This window comes from Natrix helvetica (assembly GCF_964273705.1).
Source record: "Natrix helvetica genome assembly, chromosome: 7".
Taxonomy (NCBI): domain Eukaryota; kingdom Metazoa; phylum Chordata; class Lepidosauria; order Squamata; family Natricidae; genus Natrix; species Natrix helvetica.
In genome coordinates, this window is record NC_138558.1 from 8,770,845 (window position 1) to 8,786,811 (window position 15,967).

The window sequence follows — 15,967 nt, forward strand, 5'->3', positions numbered from 1 at the left end:
GGACTGTGTCCTTCCGCTTCTCTTGCCTCAGGAGAAGCTGGGAAAGGAATCGCCTGACCTCCGCCACAGCCTTCCTTCCGGGGTCATTTACGAAAAATGCTAATAAATATTCCACCGGAGGAACTAAGGCGAAAAGGAGACCCTCCATTCTTTCTTTTTTTAAACCTTTTATTTCCCTCCCTTTTTTTTGAGGGAGGGGGAGAAGGAAGGAGTGTCCTATCACTGGGATGTAGATCCTTCCGCCTTAAAAAACAAATGGAGGAAAGGCGAGCAAAACAAAAGCGGCGGGTCACGTGATGGAAAGGGGCGGACCTGAGGGGGGGGCAGACTCCATTTTGAAGCCGCTCTGAGGCGCCTCTGACTGGTTCTCTCCCAGAACGGCGTCCGGAGCTGAAGGGAAGAGAACCATGGCGCAGCTCGTCCGCTGACTCCCGGCGGGGGAAGACCTGGGACTGGAGGGCGAAGGAGCGTCGGGGGCTGAATGCGGGGCCGCTGGATCGGTAGCGACGAGGCGCTGCTGCTGCGGCTCTGGTGCGGGTTGCTGCGGCAGCGGCGGAGTGGAGCGCTCGCCTCCCTTCGCTTCAGCCCCCGGTCTGCCTCCTCCGGCCCTTCCGACCTCCAAGAAGGAAGACCCGCCGCCGCGGAGAGGTAAATCAGATCCTAAGCTGAGGGGAAAGTTAAAAACCACCCGGGGGGGGGGATTTGTCTTTGGAGAGACAAAAGAATTATTATTTTATTTGACTAATTAAATAAAAGGTCGGTTATTCTCGCCTCGCTCGCTCAACGTCGATGAAAAACACCCCCACCCTCTGTTGGTAATAAACGGGGGAGGCGGCTGTCAAGCTGCTAATCGCTGTCAATTTGTGATTGGGGGGGGGAGAGGAAGAGGGGTCTCTCTGCGCCTGCGCGCGGTTCCCTTTGTCGGGGGAGGCGGGGCTCATCGAAGAGGGGGGGCTTTTAGATCTGGGGGTGGGTGGGTGTCTCCCTATGGAAATTTAAGTAAGCTTTGTTCAAATGGCGGAGGTGGCATCCGTGGATTTCCCCCCCCCCCCATATCATCTTTTGACCAGGGATCCTTTGAAAATGATGGGGGTGGGTTGGTTTCTGGATGTAGATCAGTGGTTCCCAACCTTTTTTTGGCCCATGCCCTACCTAAGCATCTCTAAAATCATGATGCCCCCCCCTCCCCATGACATAGAATTCTTACTTTACTCAAAAAGTGAACTCTACTCACAGGGAGGAAGGCTAAAAGCCCATTTACTTGGTTTAAACAAGGTTCAAATTGCCCCCATTAAAAATCAAATCCCCCCCCCACATTGGGAACCACTGATGTAGAGTACATAAACCAACAAGGGGGGCGGGATATCCTGGCCAGTTTATATTGCAGGTAGTCCTCGACTTACAACAGCCAGTGTAGTGACCATTCAAAGTTACAACAGGTCTGAAAAAAGTGACAGGACTGTTTTTTCACACTTAGGATCACTGCAGCATCCCCATAGTCACGTGATCAAAATTCAGGGCACTTGGCAACTGATTCACCTTTATGACGGTTGCAGTGTCCCCTTTGGAGACCACTTGAGACAAGCGGGGAAGCCAGATTCACTTAACAACCTTGTTACTAACTTGACAGCTGTAGCTTGCACACTTAACTGTGGCAAGAAAGGTCACAAAATCCAACAAAGGTCTCACTTAACAACAGGAATGTTGGTCTCCATTGCAGTTTTAAGTCAAGGACTACCTGTATATGGAAGTGGGGCCACCTGGGGATGTAAAGAAACCAAATCTCTCGTGCCCCCCCCACTCATAAAAAAAGGAAGAGGAAACATCCTGCCCAGTTTGCATTGCAGGTAGTCCTCAACTTACAAGAGTTCATTAAGTGACCATTCAAAGTGACAATAACAATGAAAAAAGGGACTTATGACTGTTTTTCACACTTATAACCATTGTAGCAACCCCTCAATCACATAATCAAAATTCAGACGCTTGCCAACCGACTCATATTTATGACGGTTGCAGGGTCCTGAGATCATGTGATCGCCTTCTGACAAGCAAAATCGATGGGGAAGTCAGATTCACTTAACCACTGTGTGACTAACAACCAGTTAACTTCACTTAGCGGCTCTGCCACGAAAGGTCGTAAAATGAGGCAAGCTCATTTAATAAGTGTTTCCACTTAGCAACAGAAATTTTGGGCTCAGTTGTGGTCATAAGTCAAGGACTACCTGTACTAAATCTGTGGTCTCCCCCCCCCCCCCCCAATTCTTAAAATGTCAATTTAAAACTTTTACATTCATTTTTGAAGGCCTGTTACTGCTCACCATTACCATGTGAAAGGATAAGCTGCTTTTCTCAACCTGGTGTTATTTGGGATGTGAATTGACCACCTCTGTCCAGCTTGGTGATTGGTTGGGCTGTTTAGATAAGGTGGGGGCATTGTCTGATGGGTGTGAGGTTGGGGAAGGGGGATCAGGGAGCCAGACTGCCAGATGGCTCTTGGGGTATTGTTTAGCTGTAAGGGGGAGGGACTTGTAATCTGAATTTTGCATTGATTTCGAGTGGCAGGGAAGGGGCGGCATTAGAAGCAATGAGATTGCTCTGGAGAGAATCCAAGGTAAGGAAGACAGAGCAAAAAAAAAAAAAGCTATGGCAGAGGCTTATTTGTGTATGTCATTAGGAAGAGGTGAATTGGTGCGAACACAATAACGGATAAATAAACAACATTTTGGGAGCACTTTCGTAGTGGTTTTCCAGTTCTTAAAATGGAGAGGGGAGGACTGGTTGGGGAGGATTTAGGGATCAGAGCTCTAGAATGAGAAAAAGGAAAGGAAAATATAAACAGGGGGTTACAGTTGGTCACTTGGGGTAACCCAGAACTAAAGCCGAAGTATTTATTGAAAAGAGAGTATTAGATTGTTTTAGCAGCACTGATACAAAGGAAGTATCTTTTGGTATTTCAAAGAGGGGAAAAAGCAGAGTCAAAGAAAACATTCTGTATTGAGAAATTGTAAAAGTATCCGAGTTAAGGATCATTGTTGTGTATAATATGATTGGCTGTGTAGGTAGCATATATGTGGACTCCCCTATGCTTTGAGTTAAAATCCTTTTATGTCCTGTTCCTGAGGGCAGAGCCAGGGGAGATATGGCCTCAAAAAGAAAAAAGAATTGTAGGCCTTTTTTTTCTGTTCATACAGTATCTGTGCTCAAGGTGGTTGTTAGGACAAAATGGAAACAAACTGCATTTATAACTCCAACTGAAAATTGTGTTTACCTTCGTGTGTGAGAAAGAGCCCGATTGAGACACCACAGGAAATGTTTTAGACTATTGTCCAATGCCTCCATAAAAGTCAGGTGGGTAGAATCTGAGATATGCGGACCCTTAAACCTGAGGAGAGGCTGTTAAAATGCTAACTAAAGGCGATGTCTATCTGCTCAAAACTGAGCTCTCTTTATTTGGTGTGTAAAGAAGTGTACAAGAATGGGGAGATCTCTGTGTTCTTTTACCGCCCTCTACAGTTTCTTGGACGTTATTGTCATGGTGTGTACGTGACAAAGCCCTCCTATGCTTCCCCCTCCCTCAACATCCTCTTTGTTAACTCTGCGGTGGTGTAAAAGCTTTTCCTAGTCCTTTAAGCAAGAGGGAATATTCGGTTTTGTGTCTTTCCCTTTCTCTTCTTTCCCCATTGGATGGTTTTATTACTCAAAAAAACTAGTAGTTAGACAGATGGGATGATTGAAGAAATGATTAAATCAGGATGTTAAAGGAATACCCGTGTCTTTACTGTCTGGCTCCCTTGGGGTAAGAATTCTAGTGACTAGAATCCTATATCTATCATTGGCATTTAGTATTGTAGTTCTATTCTGTGCTTTGATACTCTAGACTAAAATAAGTCTTGTTGAAGCAAAAGCAGACGTCCTACCAACATGGAGATTCATTTGATTGATTTTTTTTGCATTTGTAACGCCTCCTGATTCCACAGTGACTTTGAAAGGCACTATAGATGAACCAAAAATAGACATTGCTGTAGCCCACCTCAGGAAAACTGTAATCTTGGCTGTGTATTTAGTGCCCACCACGCTGAAAACGTATTCTCTTTTTTCATAGATGAAGAACATTGAAGCTGAAGAACAAATGAGCAGCTGGCTCTTCAAACAGCTTAAACTCCATTTGGATCAGGAACGGAAATACCAACCCAGGGAAAAGGGGCTGAGTCTCATTGAGTGCACTACTGAGGTGAGTAGATAGATGTTTGCCTTTTGGGTCTAATAGCAATAGCCCTTAGACTTATATACCTCTTCTCAGTGCTTTTACAGCCCCCTCTAAGCGGTTTACAGAGTCAGCATGTTGCCCCAAACAAACTGGGTTTTCATTTTACTCACCCTGGAAGGCTGAGTCAATCTTGAGCTGGTCAGGATCGAACTGCCAAACTGCTGTCGATCAGCTGGTGATCAGCAGAAGTAGCCTGTAGTACTGCATTCTAACCATTGTGCCACCGCAGCTCATGATGATGAAGAACCTCAGCTGATATGACTTATTTCTGGAGGAAGTGGCCAGAGGTACAGGAAGGATCTTAATGCAGCAGAGCAGGAAGCTGTCAATGTTAATAATTTGTTTAGAGCAGTTTGTTTGCTTTGTACAAAATGGATCTATTCAACTGTACTAATTCAGCATAATAAACTATGGCTTATTCAACTAGTATAAATGCTGGATATTGGCTTCCCGCCTTTTACAATAGATATTTAAGCAGATGGTTACCATTGATTTTTAAAGCTGTTGGAGCATTGCTTCCCAACAGTTTTACTGAAAAACGAAGTGATCAGACTGTATATAGCTGAAATTACATATTTATATAGCTGAAATTACATATTTGTCAAGTGTTTCTTTGCTTGGTTCAGAGATAGTTGTGGATAATGATTCGTTGTCTCAGAGAAAGGTACCTGCCCAATCAGAAATGGGCATTACTCTTCACAAGACTAGCTATTTAATGAATGAAGCAATCCTTGTTTCTGAAAGAAGCAATGATAGGTTCTTCCCAGGAAATCTATTTGGAAAAGGAAATTTACAGTTACAGGTAGATTTATAACCATTTGTTTAGCGACCATTCAGAGTTGCAACGGCACTGAAAAAAGTGACTTAAGACCATTTTTTTGCACTTACAACCATTACGGCATCCCCATGGTCAAAGTTTGGACACTTGGCAACTGGCATGTCTTTATGACTGTTCTGGGGTCACGCGATCACCATTTGTAACCTTCCCAGCCGGCTTCTGACAAGCAAAGTCAATGGGAAAAGCCAGATTTGCTTAACGACCACATGATTCATTTAACAACTGCAGCGATTTGCTTAACAACTGTGGCAGAGGTCATAAAACGAGGTGCCACTCGTTTAACTACTTCGCAATAGAAAATTAGGCCAATTGCAATCATAAATCGAGAACTACTTGCATTCAGATAGAATTGGTTCTGACCCCTTGGCGCCTTAGTTATGTCTCTCTCATCCTGCTGTCAAGTAATTGGCCATCGCTGGTTCATCAGAATGTATAGATCGTCCAATGAAAACCTTTGATCCAGAGTTCTGCCACTAACATTAAGATGTTGCTTGTCTCGTTTCAGAATGAAAACACCTTATGCCCAAGGCTGAGGAACGCAAAAGTGGAAGATCTCTGGAGTTTGGTCAACTTCTTTGGATTTGCCACAGAAACCTTTGTCCTGGCTGTCAACATTCTTGACAGGTTTTTGGCACTCATGAAGGTATTTGGAGGAAAGGAAATGCTGCATCATAGTTTGCTCAGTTTTATATTAAGCAGACAGATAAACAGCCGTTACTATTTGTTCTGGATTTAAGGTACTTGTCTAGTTTATCTCCAAGGAGTTAGACTAACATATAACTATTCAGAATCTGTTCTATTCTGTTCTATGTGTTCTTTCTTTCTTTCTTTCTTCCTTCCTTCCTTCCTTCCTTCCTTCCTTCCTTCCTTCCTTCCTTTCTTTCTTTCTTTCTTTCTTTCTTTCTACATGCATGCGTACATACATGCATACATACATACAGCCGTGTGTGTGTATGTTCCAGCATAACTCTGGAACGCCTCGAGCAATTTCAACCAAAGTTGGTACACAGATGACTTACCCTCTGGGGGTAAGACACCCCTTGGGGGGGGGGGGGTGTCTGTGTTCTGTTAAGATACAGCCTGTTGTGCCTGCCTTAAAATGGCTTCTACTATACTGCCGTAAAATGGCTTCTACTGCACAACACAGTGGAGTTGCCATGGTAATGGCTTCAGAGTACTCCACAAGGGGGCTCCCTCTGATAAGGGAGAAAATCCAACATTAGAAATTACATTTGGTCCAGACATTTCCCCCCCTATAAATAAATACCCGAACAACGCTGGATTATGAGTTAGTATGTTATATATTAAAATTGTGCCATCTTTCAAGTGTATTTTCATATTTTTCTTTTCTTTGTCTCTTAATTTTTCTTTCATTCGAACCTCAGTTATGTGCCATTTTTTATAGGGCCAATGATATATTTTATGTACGAGCCTCCAGTAAGGCCACATGAGCATTGGCTGAAATTGTGGGAAATGCCTGTTATTAGTGGAATGTTGAGTGGATTTAAGAGTATTGCAGGCTTTCTCATTTAATGCTGCTTATCACTCTGACAACTAAAATTGAACCGTGAAATAAATGGACTTGCAACATTTTAAAAAGTCAACCTTGTTGAGTAGCTGGTTATTCATCAGGCGGTTTTCCTTTGACTCAGGTGAAACCTAAGCATTTATCCTGCATTGGAGTCTGTTGTTTCCAGCTGGCTGCGCAACAGGTGGAGGAGGAAGGCAGCATCCCGTCTCTGCATGATGTCATCCGGATTAGCCAATGCAAATGCACCGTTTCTGATCTAAAGCGGATGGAAAAAATCATATCGGAAAAACTGCACTTTGACTTCAAAGCAACTACTGCCTTAACTTTTTTGCACTTATACCATACTATTGTACTCTGCCATACCTCAGAAAGGTACCGTTGGCTCCGTTTAATACCTTCGTTTCCAGTTTTTTTTAAAAAAAGATTGAAGCAGGCAGTACAGACAGTCCTTGACTTAGCACCAGTGATGGGATTCAAATTTTTTTACTACCAGTTCTGTGGGCGTGGCTTGGTGGGCATGGCATGGCTTGGTGGGCGGGACAGGAAGGATACTGCAAAATCCCCATTCCCTCCCGGTCAGCTGGGATTCAGGAGGCAGAGAATAGATGGGTCGGGGCCAGTTAGAGATGATATTTATACCAGTTCTCCAAACTACTCAAAATTTCCACTACCGGTTCTCCAGAACTGGTCAGAACCTGCTGAATGCCACCTCTGCTTAGCACTACCATGGAGCCGAAATTTCGATCGTAAGCTACGATGGTCGGCACTGAGCTTGTAATGACGCCCAGCTTTGCAAACATTTTTTGCAGCAGTCGTTAAGCAAACATTGTGGTCATGAAGGGAACGCTGCAATTTGTTAAAGTGAATACATTGTTCACTTTTAGCCAGATGTAAATGCCAGTTTCCAGGGAAATGTTGTAGTTTGTGGTAATTTGACCATGGGGTGCCACAAAGGTGTAAGTGTGGGCCTGTTGCCGAGCACCCAGAACGGAGTCACGTGACTGATGGAGTGGCTGACATGAGAACTTAGAATCTGGCTCATGTCCCATTTTCAGGGTCTGTTGTAACTTACAACAGTCGTTAAGTGACTGGTTGTGAGTTGAGGACTACCTGTATCCTTGTTAACACTCTGATTTCTTTCTTTCCAATCTTTGCTATAGAGTAGAATCTTTGCTATATGTAGAATGAGATAAGTCAATATGGTTGTATCTAGGCATCTTGTCGTGTTTTATTTGGAAATCAAATTGGTGCATTATGCATTTTCAGACTTTAGATTTACAGATGGTGCTAAGACATCATTTGATGCAGTAGTTTCTGATTTAATGAGTTTAATGAACTCAGTCACAATGCAAGATGTGCATCCCGCAGTAACCTTTTGCTATTGTGATCCTTTACAGGAAAGAGCTGTTGAATCTCGACAAACTGGAAGCACAACTTAAAGCTTGTAACTGCCGACTTGTTTTTTCAAAAGCGAAAGTAAGTTTGAAATAAAACCGCTCACAATATAAAAGTTGAGGGTCGGGGACCGACTTTCTGAGCCGAATGTGTATTTTTGTCCCTTCAGCCATCCATTTTGGCCCTGTGCCTTCTCTCTCTGGAAGTGCAGACGCTGAAATCCATTGAGTTGTTTGAGATTCTTCTGTGTGTTCAGAAGCAGTCCAAGGTAAGAGAGAAGCACTCACTAACCCTTCCTCCAGCCGTCCTGTGTACGCCTTTTGGGGGTGGGGGGGAAATAATAGAGTTGATTCGGAAATAAATGTTTATTTTTTAAACTCTAGAGAGGAGGACGCCCCTCCTGTTTTGAAGGTAGATTATTTGGGGAGAAATTGTATCTTCCTGGAGTATAAATAATTCCTGACCTATTTATAGAAGATAGACTTTTCCCCATTCACCTTGGGGGAAGTGCATGTTCCCGCAGCACTCTGCTCGCCGAAAACGGGCTGCATGGAGGCCCTGCGTGGCCCATTTTTGGCTGGCAGAGTGCTGCAGGAGGACTCGAGTGGACTGGATTACAATTATGTGGCCTCACGTAAGTGCCTGATCTGGATAGAAAACAAGCAACATCCTAGGATAATACTACAGTTTAATGCCAGATTTTACATACTGTAGGTCTATTTAATCTACAATCAACAATCTACAATTGACAGCCATTTCTATTTACCGTCCTGGAAATTTACCTCTGTTGTTAGGTCTTGTATTATCATGTTATTTGTGCTGTTGTATTTGATTATTAGTTGAAGAATAAAAATACAAATAGCTTTTCTGCCTGGAAAATCTTGAGCCTGCGTCAAATGCCCACCATGCCCACCCCCACACACACACGTCCTCCAAGGTCAAACATAACCCTAATGAGGCCCTCAATGAAATTGTGTTTGACACCTCTTGTGTTATGCTAAACGTTGCTTCGTATCACATGGATGTTATTTTCTCAACACATCTTTCCGACTGCATTTCCACTCAGTCTCATATGTACAGGTAGTCCTTGACCGCTGCGGAGCCCCAAATTTCTATTGCTAAGTGAGACCTTGGTTACGTGAATGTTTTGCCCCGTTTTATGACTTTTGCTTGCCACGGTCGTTAAGTGAACCGCTGCAGTTGTTAGGTTGGTGACATGGTTGTTAAGTGAGCCTGGCTTCTCTGTTCACTTTGGGTTGCAAAAGGTTGACCCCGGGACACTGCAATCGTCATAAATGCGAGTCAGTTGCAAAGCATCCGAATTTTGATAACGTCACCATGGGGATCCTGCAGCGGTCGTATGTGTGAAAAACAGTCATAAGTCACTTTTTTTTCAGTGCCGTTGAGACTTTGAACGGTCACTAAGTGAACTGTTGTAAGTCGAGGACCACCTGTATGTGGGCTCTGTCAAAGCCAGGGAATTTTCTTGGGACAAATGTGATTCGAGTTCATAGAATCATAGAGTTCATAGAATCATAGAGTTCATAGAATCATCCAGCTGGAAGGGACCTTGGAAGTCTTCTAGTTCAAGCCCTTGCCCACGGCAGGAGTCCTTCTAGAACTCCAAACAAACGGTTGTCCGATCTTGAACACCTCCAGCAACGGAGCACCCGCGGTTGATTTATAGGCTGAGCTGTATTGACCAGGGGTGTCCAACTTGATTTCATTGAGGGTTCGCATCAGGGTTGTGTTTAAGCTGGAGGGGAGGGGGCATGACAGGGGGGCGGGCATGACCAGCTCGACATTACTCATATCGGGGGCACCTATGGTGATCCAGCGGGGCTGGGAGGATCCATTGCCTCCGGTGGAGGAAGGCGAGACCAGGAAAAGCACCAAACCCTTATCCTCCAGAGGAGCGCAGCCCCCCTGCCCTGGGCTCCATTTTCACTGGCAGAGGGCTTCTGGAGGATGTCCATGCTGAAAACAGGCCCCAGGGGGTGGGGGGGCTTTTCACTGGCAGAGGCACTGCGGGCCAGTCCTTTGCCACTTCCACGGCTGCCCCGCAGGCCAGAATTAAGCACCCCACAGGCTGCATTCGTCCTGTGGGCCTTGAGTTTGATACCCCTGATATAAATCTTACGTCGGGTGTGTACAGCTTGGTTTACAATCAACTTAATGCGAATAGAACGGCAGCTGTAGTTGATTGGTGAAATAACTTTGTTAAAAAAAAACAAAGAATCATACGTGGACCTTTCTCCTCCCCAGATAAGCGACAGTGACCTACTCTATTGGAGAGAGCTGGTCTCAAAATGCTTAGCGGATTATGCCTCCCCCGCCTGTTGCAAGCCGGACCATAAAAAGCTCGTCTGGATTGTTTCAAGGCGCACTGCCCAGAATCTTCAAAACAGCTACTATAGTGTTCCTGAGCTGCCCACCATCCCAGAGGCCGGGTGCTTTGACGAAAGCGAGAGGTAGGTAAACACGCTCTTGGGCTTCCTCTGTGATTGGCCCAACGGCATGTAGTCGGTTCCAGTAACTTAAGCATAACTTCGTTTCAATAGTGTCAATGCAGACAGAAGGCCCATCAGCTACCATTTCCTATGCTGGCATTTAGAAAAATAAAATGAGGTGTATTTAAGGGTAAAGGATATGTTTGTTGGTTTTGATGGTCATGTATGTGTTTCTGTGGCATTGATGGAGAGACCATGACTCCGCATTAGACCTCACAAAATCACATTTAGAAAATCCTAACTTGGAAAAATAAGTAATGGGCATTATTTTTTTTTGTATTGTCAGACTAAACCAACCTGAGAAGAGTTGGATTATATTTACTTTGCTGGAGAAGATGGGGTGTATGTTTAGAGAGGGCCTAGTAGAGTAAACTAGGGGACGCGGTGGCTCAGTTGCTAAGGTGCTGAGCTTGTCGATCAGAAAAGTCAGTAGTTCAGCGTTTCGAATCCCTAGCGCTGCGTGACGGAGTGAGCTCCCGTTACTTGTCCCAGCTTCTGCCAACCTAGCAGTTCAAAAGCATGTAAAAATACAAGTAGAAAAATAGGAACCACCTTTGGTGGGAAGGTAACAGCGTTCCGTGCGCCTTCGGCATTTAGTCATGCTGGCCACATGATCACGGAGACATCTTTGGACAGTGCTGGCTTTAAAACAGTGATAAGTACAGCCCCCTAAAGTCGGGAATGAGTAGCACATATGTGCAAAGGGAATGGCTTTTCCATTCTCCTGACAAAATTCTCAGCTTGCTTAACGCTGTGTGTGTACTTTGGCTTAAGTCTCGTGTTTGCACAGAGATCTAGCTAATTGTGAGTTGGTTTTTCCAAGACCACAGCAATTAGTTCTTCCATGGATCGTTGGTTATCATGCTATCTTCCATCTTCCCCCATGCTTTAAAATAAGATGGCATGCAGATTGGCAGAGCTGACTTCTCTTGTTCGCCAGTGAGATTTCTTTTTGTCACAGTGGTAATGAGATGAGTAGTTAAGTACACAATTGAGCTAATGAGACTGAAGATCAGGGTGGGATAAAATAATTAACAGCACTGCTGAATTCGCACGTCCCTTTCTAACAACAGTAGAATGGTGTCAGCTGCCTAGAGTCTAATGGAGCGGACAGCCGTCCTTTAAATCATGCTACCTGATTTTTCAAAGCATCGTATTTCAAAACTTACATTAAGTCTCCCTTGCATTGTGCAGGTGATTACAATGTGAATATGGCCATGTCGTTTTCTAAGCAAAGCATGGAAATCATTTGCAATTATCTTCCATGATTCCGCTCTTGTTTGTCTGCCTGTCCATCTACCTAATTTCAAAAGATAACTAGGGTGGTACATTTTAAAATGCACCTAACATTTGATACCAGCTGTTGCCTGGATGCTTATCTCCTGTATACAAGTAACTCTCACAATTCCTTGTAAAACAGCAATTCACTATGTCATACAGTGGATTTTATCAAAGGCTCTTTCAGACAAAGCTAAACATTACCTCCTTATCTGCTGAGATACTATCTGAAGAGTTCCATTGTTTAGCAATAACTAATTTGGCAGCTAGATGTAGAAACTTAGTCAGTTTTTTTTTTCATTTGCAATTTTAATTTTTGGGCCATCAAATACATGTAACGAATCCAACTCAAGAAACTGATTATGTTCCCACCAAAGGTGAAAGAATGTTCCTTAAGTTTATAGCAGGGGTGAAATCCAGCAAGTTCTGACAGGTTCTAGAGAACCAGTAGCGGAAATTTTGGGTTGTTTGGAGAACCAGCAAATGCCACCTCTGGCTGGCCCCAGAGTGGGGGTGGGAATGGAGGTTTTGCAGTATCCTTCCCCTGCCACCCCCACCAAGCCACCCCCACAGAACCGGTAGTAAAAAAAATCTGAATTTCACCACTAGTTTATAGCCTTGCCAGCAACTCATGAACTGTGTGGGGTAAAAATATAAAATATAAATAAATGAACTATTAAGGAGATCTACCTGAGATTCTTAGGGAAAGTTCATGTCCTCTTAAGTGTTTAATAACATAAGCGACTGGTGTTCAGAATTGTTTTCACTTTTGCGCTTAAAATCCTGAAGCTTGCAAAGCCAAATTTCTCACTCATTCAAATATATGGTTAGGTGCAGAGTTTGCTAGAAAATTGAACATATTTAATAAAAAAAATACTTTGGTAAGGAAGAAAGTACAATGACTTGGCTGACTCAGAAGAGAATAATATGTGATGAATATACCCTGTTTCCCCGAAAATAAGACCTCCCTGGATAATAAGCCCAGTCTGGCTTTTGAGCGCATGCGCTAAAATAAGCCCTCCCCAAAAATATTGCAACATAGCAGCAGCCATGAGGTGACCACGCTCGCCGCCTCCTGCGCTTCAAAAATAATAAGACCTCCCCGAAAACAAGGCCAAGGGCTTATTTCGGGGGGGGGGGTGTCAAAAGAAAATAAGACCCTGTCCTATTTTCAGGGAAACATGGTGGGTAACGTACGACCACAATTGAGCCCAAAATTTATGTTGCTAAGTGAGGCGTTTCTTAAGTGAGTTCTGCCCCATTTTATGTGCAGTGAACCACTGCAGTTGTTAAAACTAGCAACACGGTTGTTAAATGAATCGCAAAATGTGATCACAAGGCACTGCAAACTGTCGTAAATGGGAGTCCATTGTCAAGCATCTCAATGTTAATCACGTGACCACAAGGCAACGGTCATAAATGTGAAAAATAGTCATAAGTCACTTTTTTTCAGTGCCGTTGTAACCGAGAGCGAACTGCTCTTAAGTCGACAACTGCCTGTACCCATAACTGATTACTTTTTTTTTTTAACCTTTCTTCGCGATTGCTAATTAGCTTCCCCGTTTTCTTTCGCAGTGAGGACTCTTGTGAAGACATGAGCTGTGGAGAAGACAGCCTCAGCAGCTCTCCTTCCAGCGACGGAGGGGGCGCCTTCTTTTTTGACCTCAAACCAAAATCCAAGTGGCAGGCTCTTTCCTTCGACTCCGTCTGCTAGGCTGAGCTCTTAAGCACATCATAGTATTTTTAGGCAATAAGTATCTGAACCAGCCCTCTCCCAACTGGGGTGCCTTCCAAGGGCCGGTTTCTACCCCCAGAATCTTCAGTGCCTCCCCCCCTCCCCCCCCCAAAAAAAACCCCACGGTTGTTGCAGCTGAGAATTCTGGGGGTCGAAATCAACGCCGCTGGTTGGGAGGAAAAAACAAAAGCTGATCTTAGCATCCCTTGTACTTTTGGTACAAGATCTCATGGAGTACTCAAAATACGTATTGTGCTTTTTTTTACCTTTGTATGATGGTAAGTCTGATGTGGCATGAAGGGATCAAATGAACCATTTAAAACCTTTGTTCTCGGCGAGAAAACGATCACAGGAGCACAGATTTGCCACCCAGATCACAAGAGAGCTTCAAAGCTTGGCTGTGTGCTGAACATTTTCTGCTGGAGAAAAAAATAGGTTGAATCTGAGCATTTTTGGTGGATAGACAAAATTTCAGAGAACGTATGAATTTCTTTTCTGAAAAGATTTTATAACGCGATTTGGGGTTATGTATTATTTTAAAGAAAGTATTCCTGGAGAAATACTTCGGTTTCAGGAGGCTTGTTTTAATCACAAATGCTGGTGGTGTTTTTTTTAAAATAGAAATAAATGAGCTGCTTTGTTTTTAAAAAACGCAAAACCAATCCACATCAATGTGCTGAAGCATATTTTAGTGTTTAAGATTTCTAAAGATGAGCTTTCAAATCCTCAAATTAGGAAACAAATTGTTTTTAGCAAACCTTAGTGTTACTGTTTTTTTTTTAAATAAATAAATAAACCATACTATTAAAATTTAGAAAGTACTGGATTTCAGTATAAAGTCCACTGTCCCTCCCGTTAGCTGATTTCAGTATTTCTTTTACCTTGTTATTAAGTAAATCTATAATCATTAACTTTTGCATGCTTAAGTGAAAATGGTTCGTGGAAAAGCAGTTGACAATGGAGACGTTTTGATAAATGTGAAGTTGATAAAACGGTTGTCATTACATTTAATTGCTTGCCTTTTTCCTTCCCCTTAAAACACAGACTTGATGGTTGCTTGACTTTAATTCCTTCAAATATATGCAAAGTAAGCACAAGAAGTCGTTTAGTCTGTATTAATAATGTGAAGGCAATGCTGTGGTTGAAATGAAGCGGCAATAAAGTTAGGATCCTTTGTGTGTTTTTCTCACGTAGGCAGAGGTGACTGTTTGATAGCGTGTGGTGTGATCTGATTTTTATAAAGAAAAAAAACCCGTTTACAAAAAAGTGTAAAAATGTAAATTAAAACCTGTAAAAAAAAAACTTAAAAAACAAAATAAGCTGAAAAATATTGTATTTTTTACGGTGTACGTTCCTTTCTATATGTTGCATGTAGATATTAATTTATTATACCTTGTATATGATATAAATAATGTATATGGAAGGCGGGGTGGGGTGGGGGCTGGTACGACCAGATTGTGTCCGAATGTTTTTTTTTTTTTTTTTGAAAGCTATTTTTGCTCAAAAATAACTCAAGATTCTCTCTCTGCTTCTGTTCAATAAAACCAAATGCTTTTCTTTTTTCCTACCTTGAGTCTGTGGTGATTTTGGTATAACGGGACAAAATCGGAAACCAGAACACATCGTTAAAGAAGTGGTTAACTTCTAGCTAAGGCAACCTTAATTAGAACAAGGATGGCACTTCCTAAAGCGAAGAAAAAAAATTAACAAAATTGTGATGAACTTACCCTCGATTTCTTGGAGAGATTTTTAATACCATCCTTGATATTGATATATCCTGCAGGACGTGTAACCAGACTAGATGCATTTAACAAAATAACCTGGTGGAAAATAAAGTGATTTTTAGGAGAGTGATTACATAGCCCAGGGGTGTCCAAACTTGGCAACTTTAAGACTTGTGGACTTCAGCTCCCAGAATTCCCCAGCCAGCTCTGCTGGCTGGGGAATTCTGAGAGCTGAAGTCCACAAGTCTTAAAGTTGCCAAGTTTGGACACCCCTGACATAGCCAATCAAATCCATATCCTAACCTGGCTATCGTGTCCACAAGTAGTCCTTACAACCAGAATGGAGTCCCAAAGTTTCGGTTGTTAAGCGAGAGAATTCTTAAGTGAGTTTTGCCCCACTTTTCCACCTTTCTCACCACAGTCGTTAAGTGAATCGCGGTTATTAAGTGAGTAACGTCAAATGAAGCCGGCTTCCCCATTGACTTTGCTTTGTCAGAAGGTTGCCAAAGGGAATCACATGACCCTTGGACACTGCAACCGTCATAAATATGAGTCGTCAAGCATCTGAATTTTAATCATAGGATTGTAGGCATGACTGGAAATTCTACGCGGTTGTCCCAAAGGTGCTTTTTTCAGGAAGCAACTGGATTTTCTGTTTTTTTTTTTCTTTGAAGACGTTTCGCTTCTCA

General features: G+C 43.0%; 1 protein-coding gene across 1 annotated transcript; it reads left to right on the forward strand.

Moving 5' to 3' along the window:
• Positions 1 to 278: 278 nt before the first annotated feature.
• CCNG2 (cyclin G2) lies at positions 279 to 15,121 on the forward strand. Its single transcript, XM_081960186.1, has 8 exons — positions 279 to 648; positions 4,103 to 4,231; positions 5,611 to 5,748; positions 6,758 to 7,008; positions 8,034 to 8,112; positions 8,201 to 8,299; positions 10,297 to 10,502; positions 13,395 to 15,121. The coding sequence occupies exons 2-8, from the start codon at positions 4,103 to 4,105 to the stop codon at positions 13,531 to 13,533; spliced, it is 1,041 nt and encodes a 346-aa protein (XP_081816312.1). The 5' UTR covers positions 279 to 648; the 3' UTR covers positions 13,534 to 15,121.
• The last annotated feature ends 846 nt before the right edge of the window (positions 15,122 to 15,967 follow it).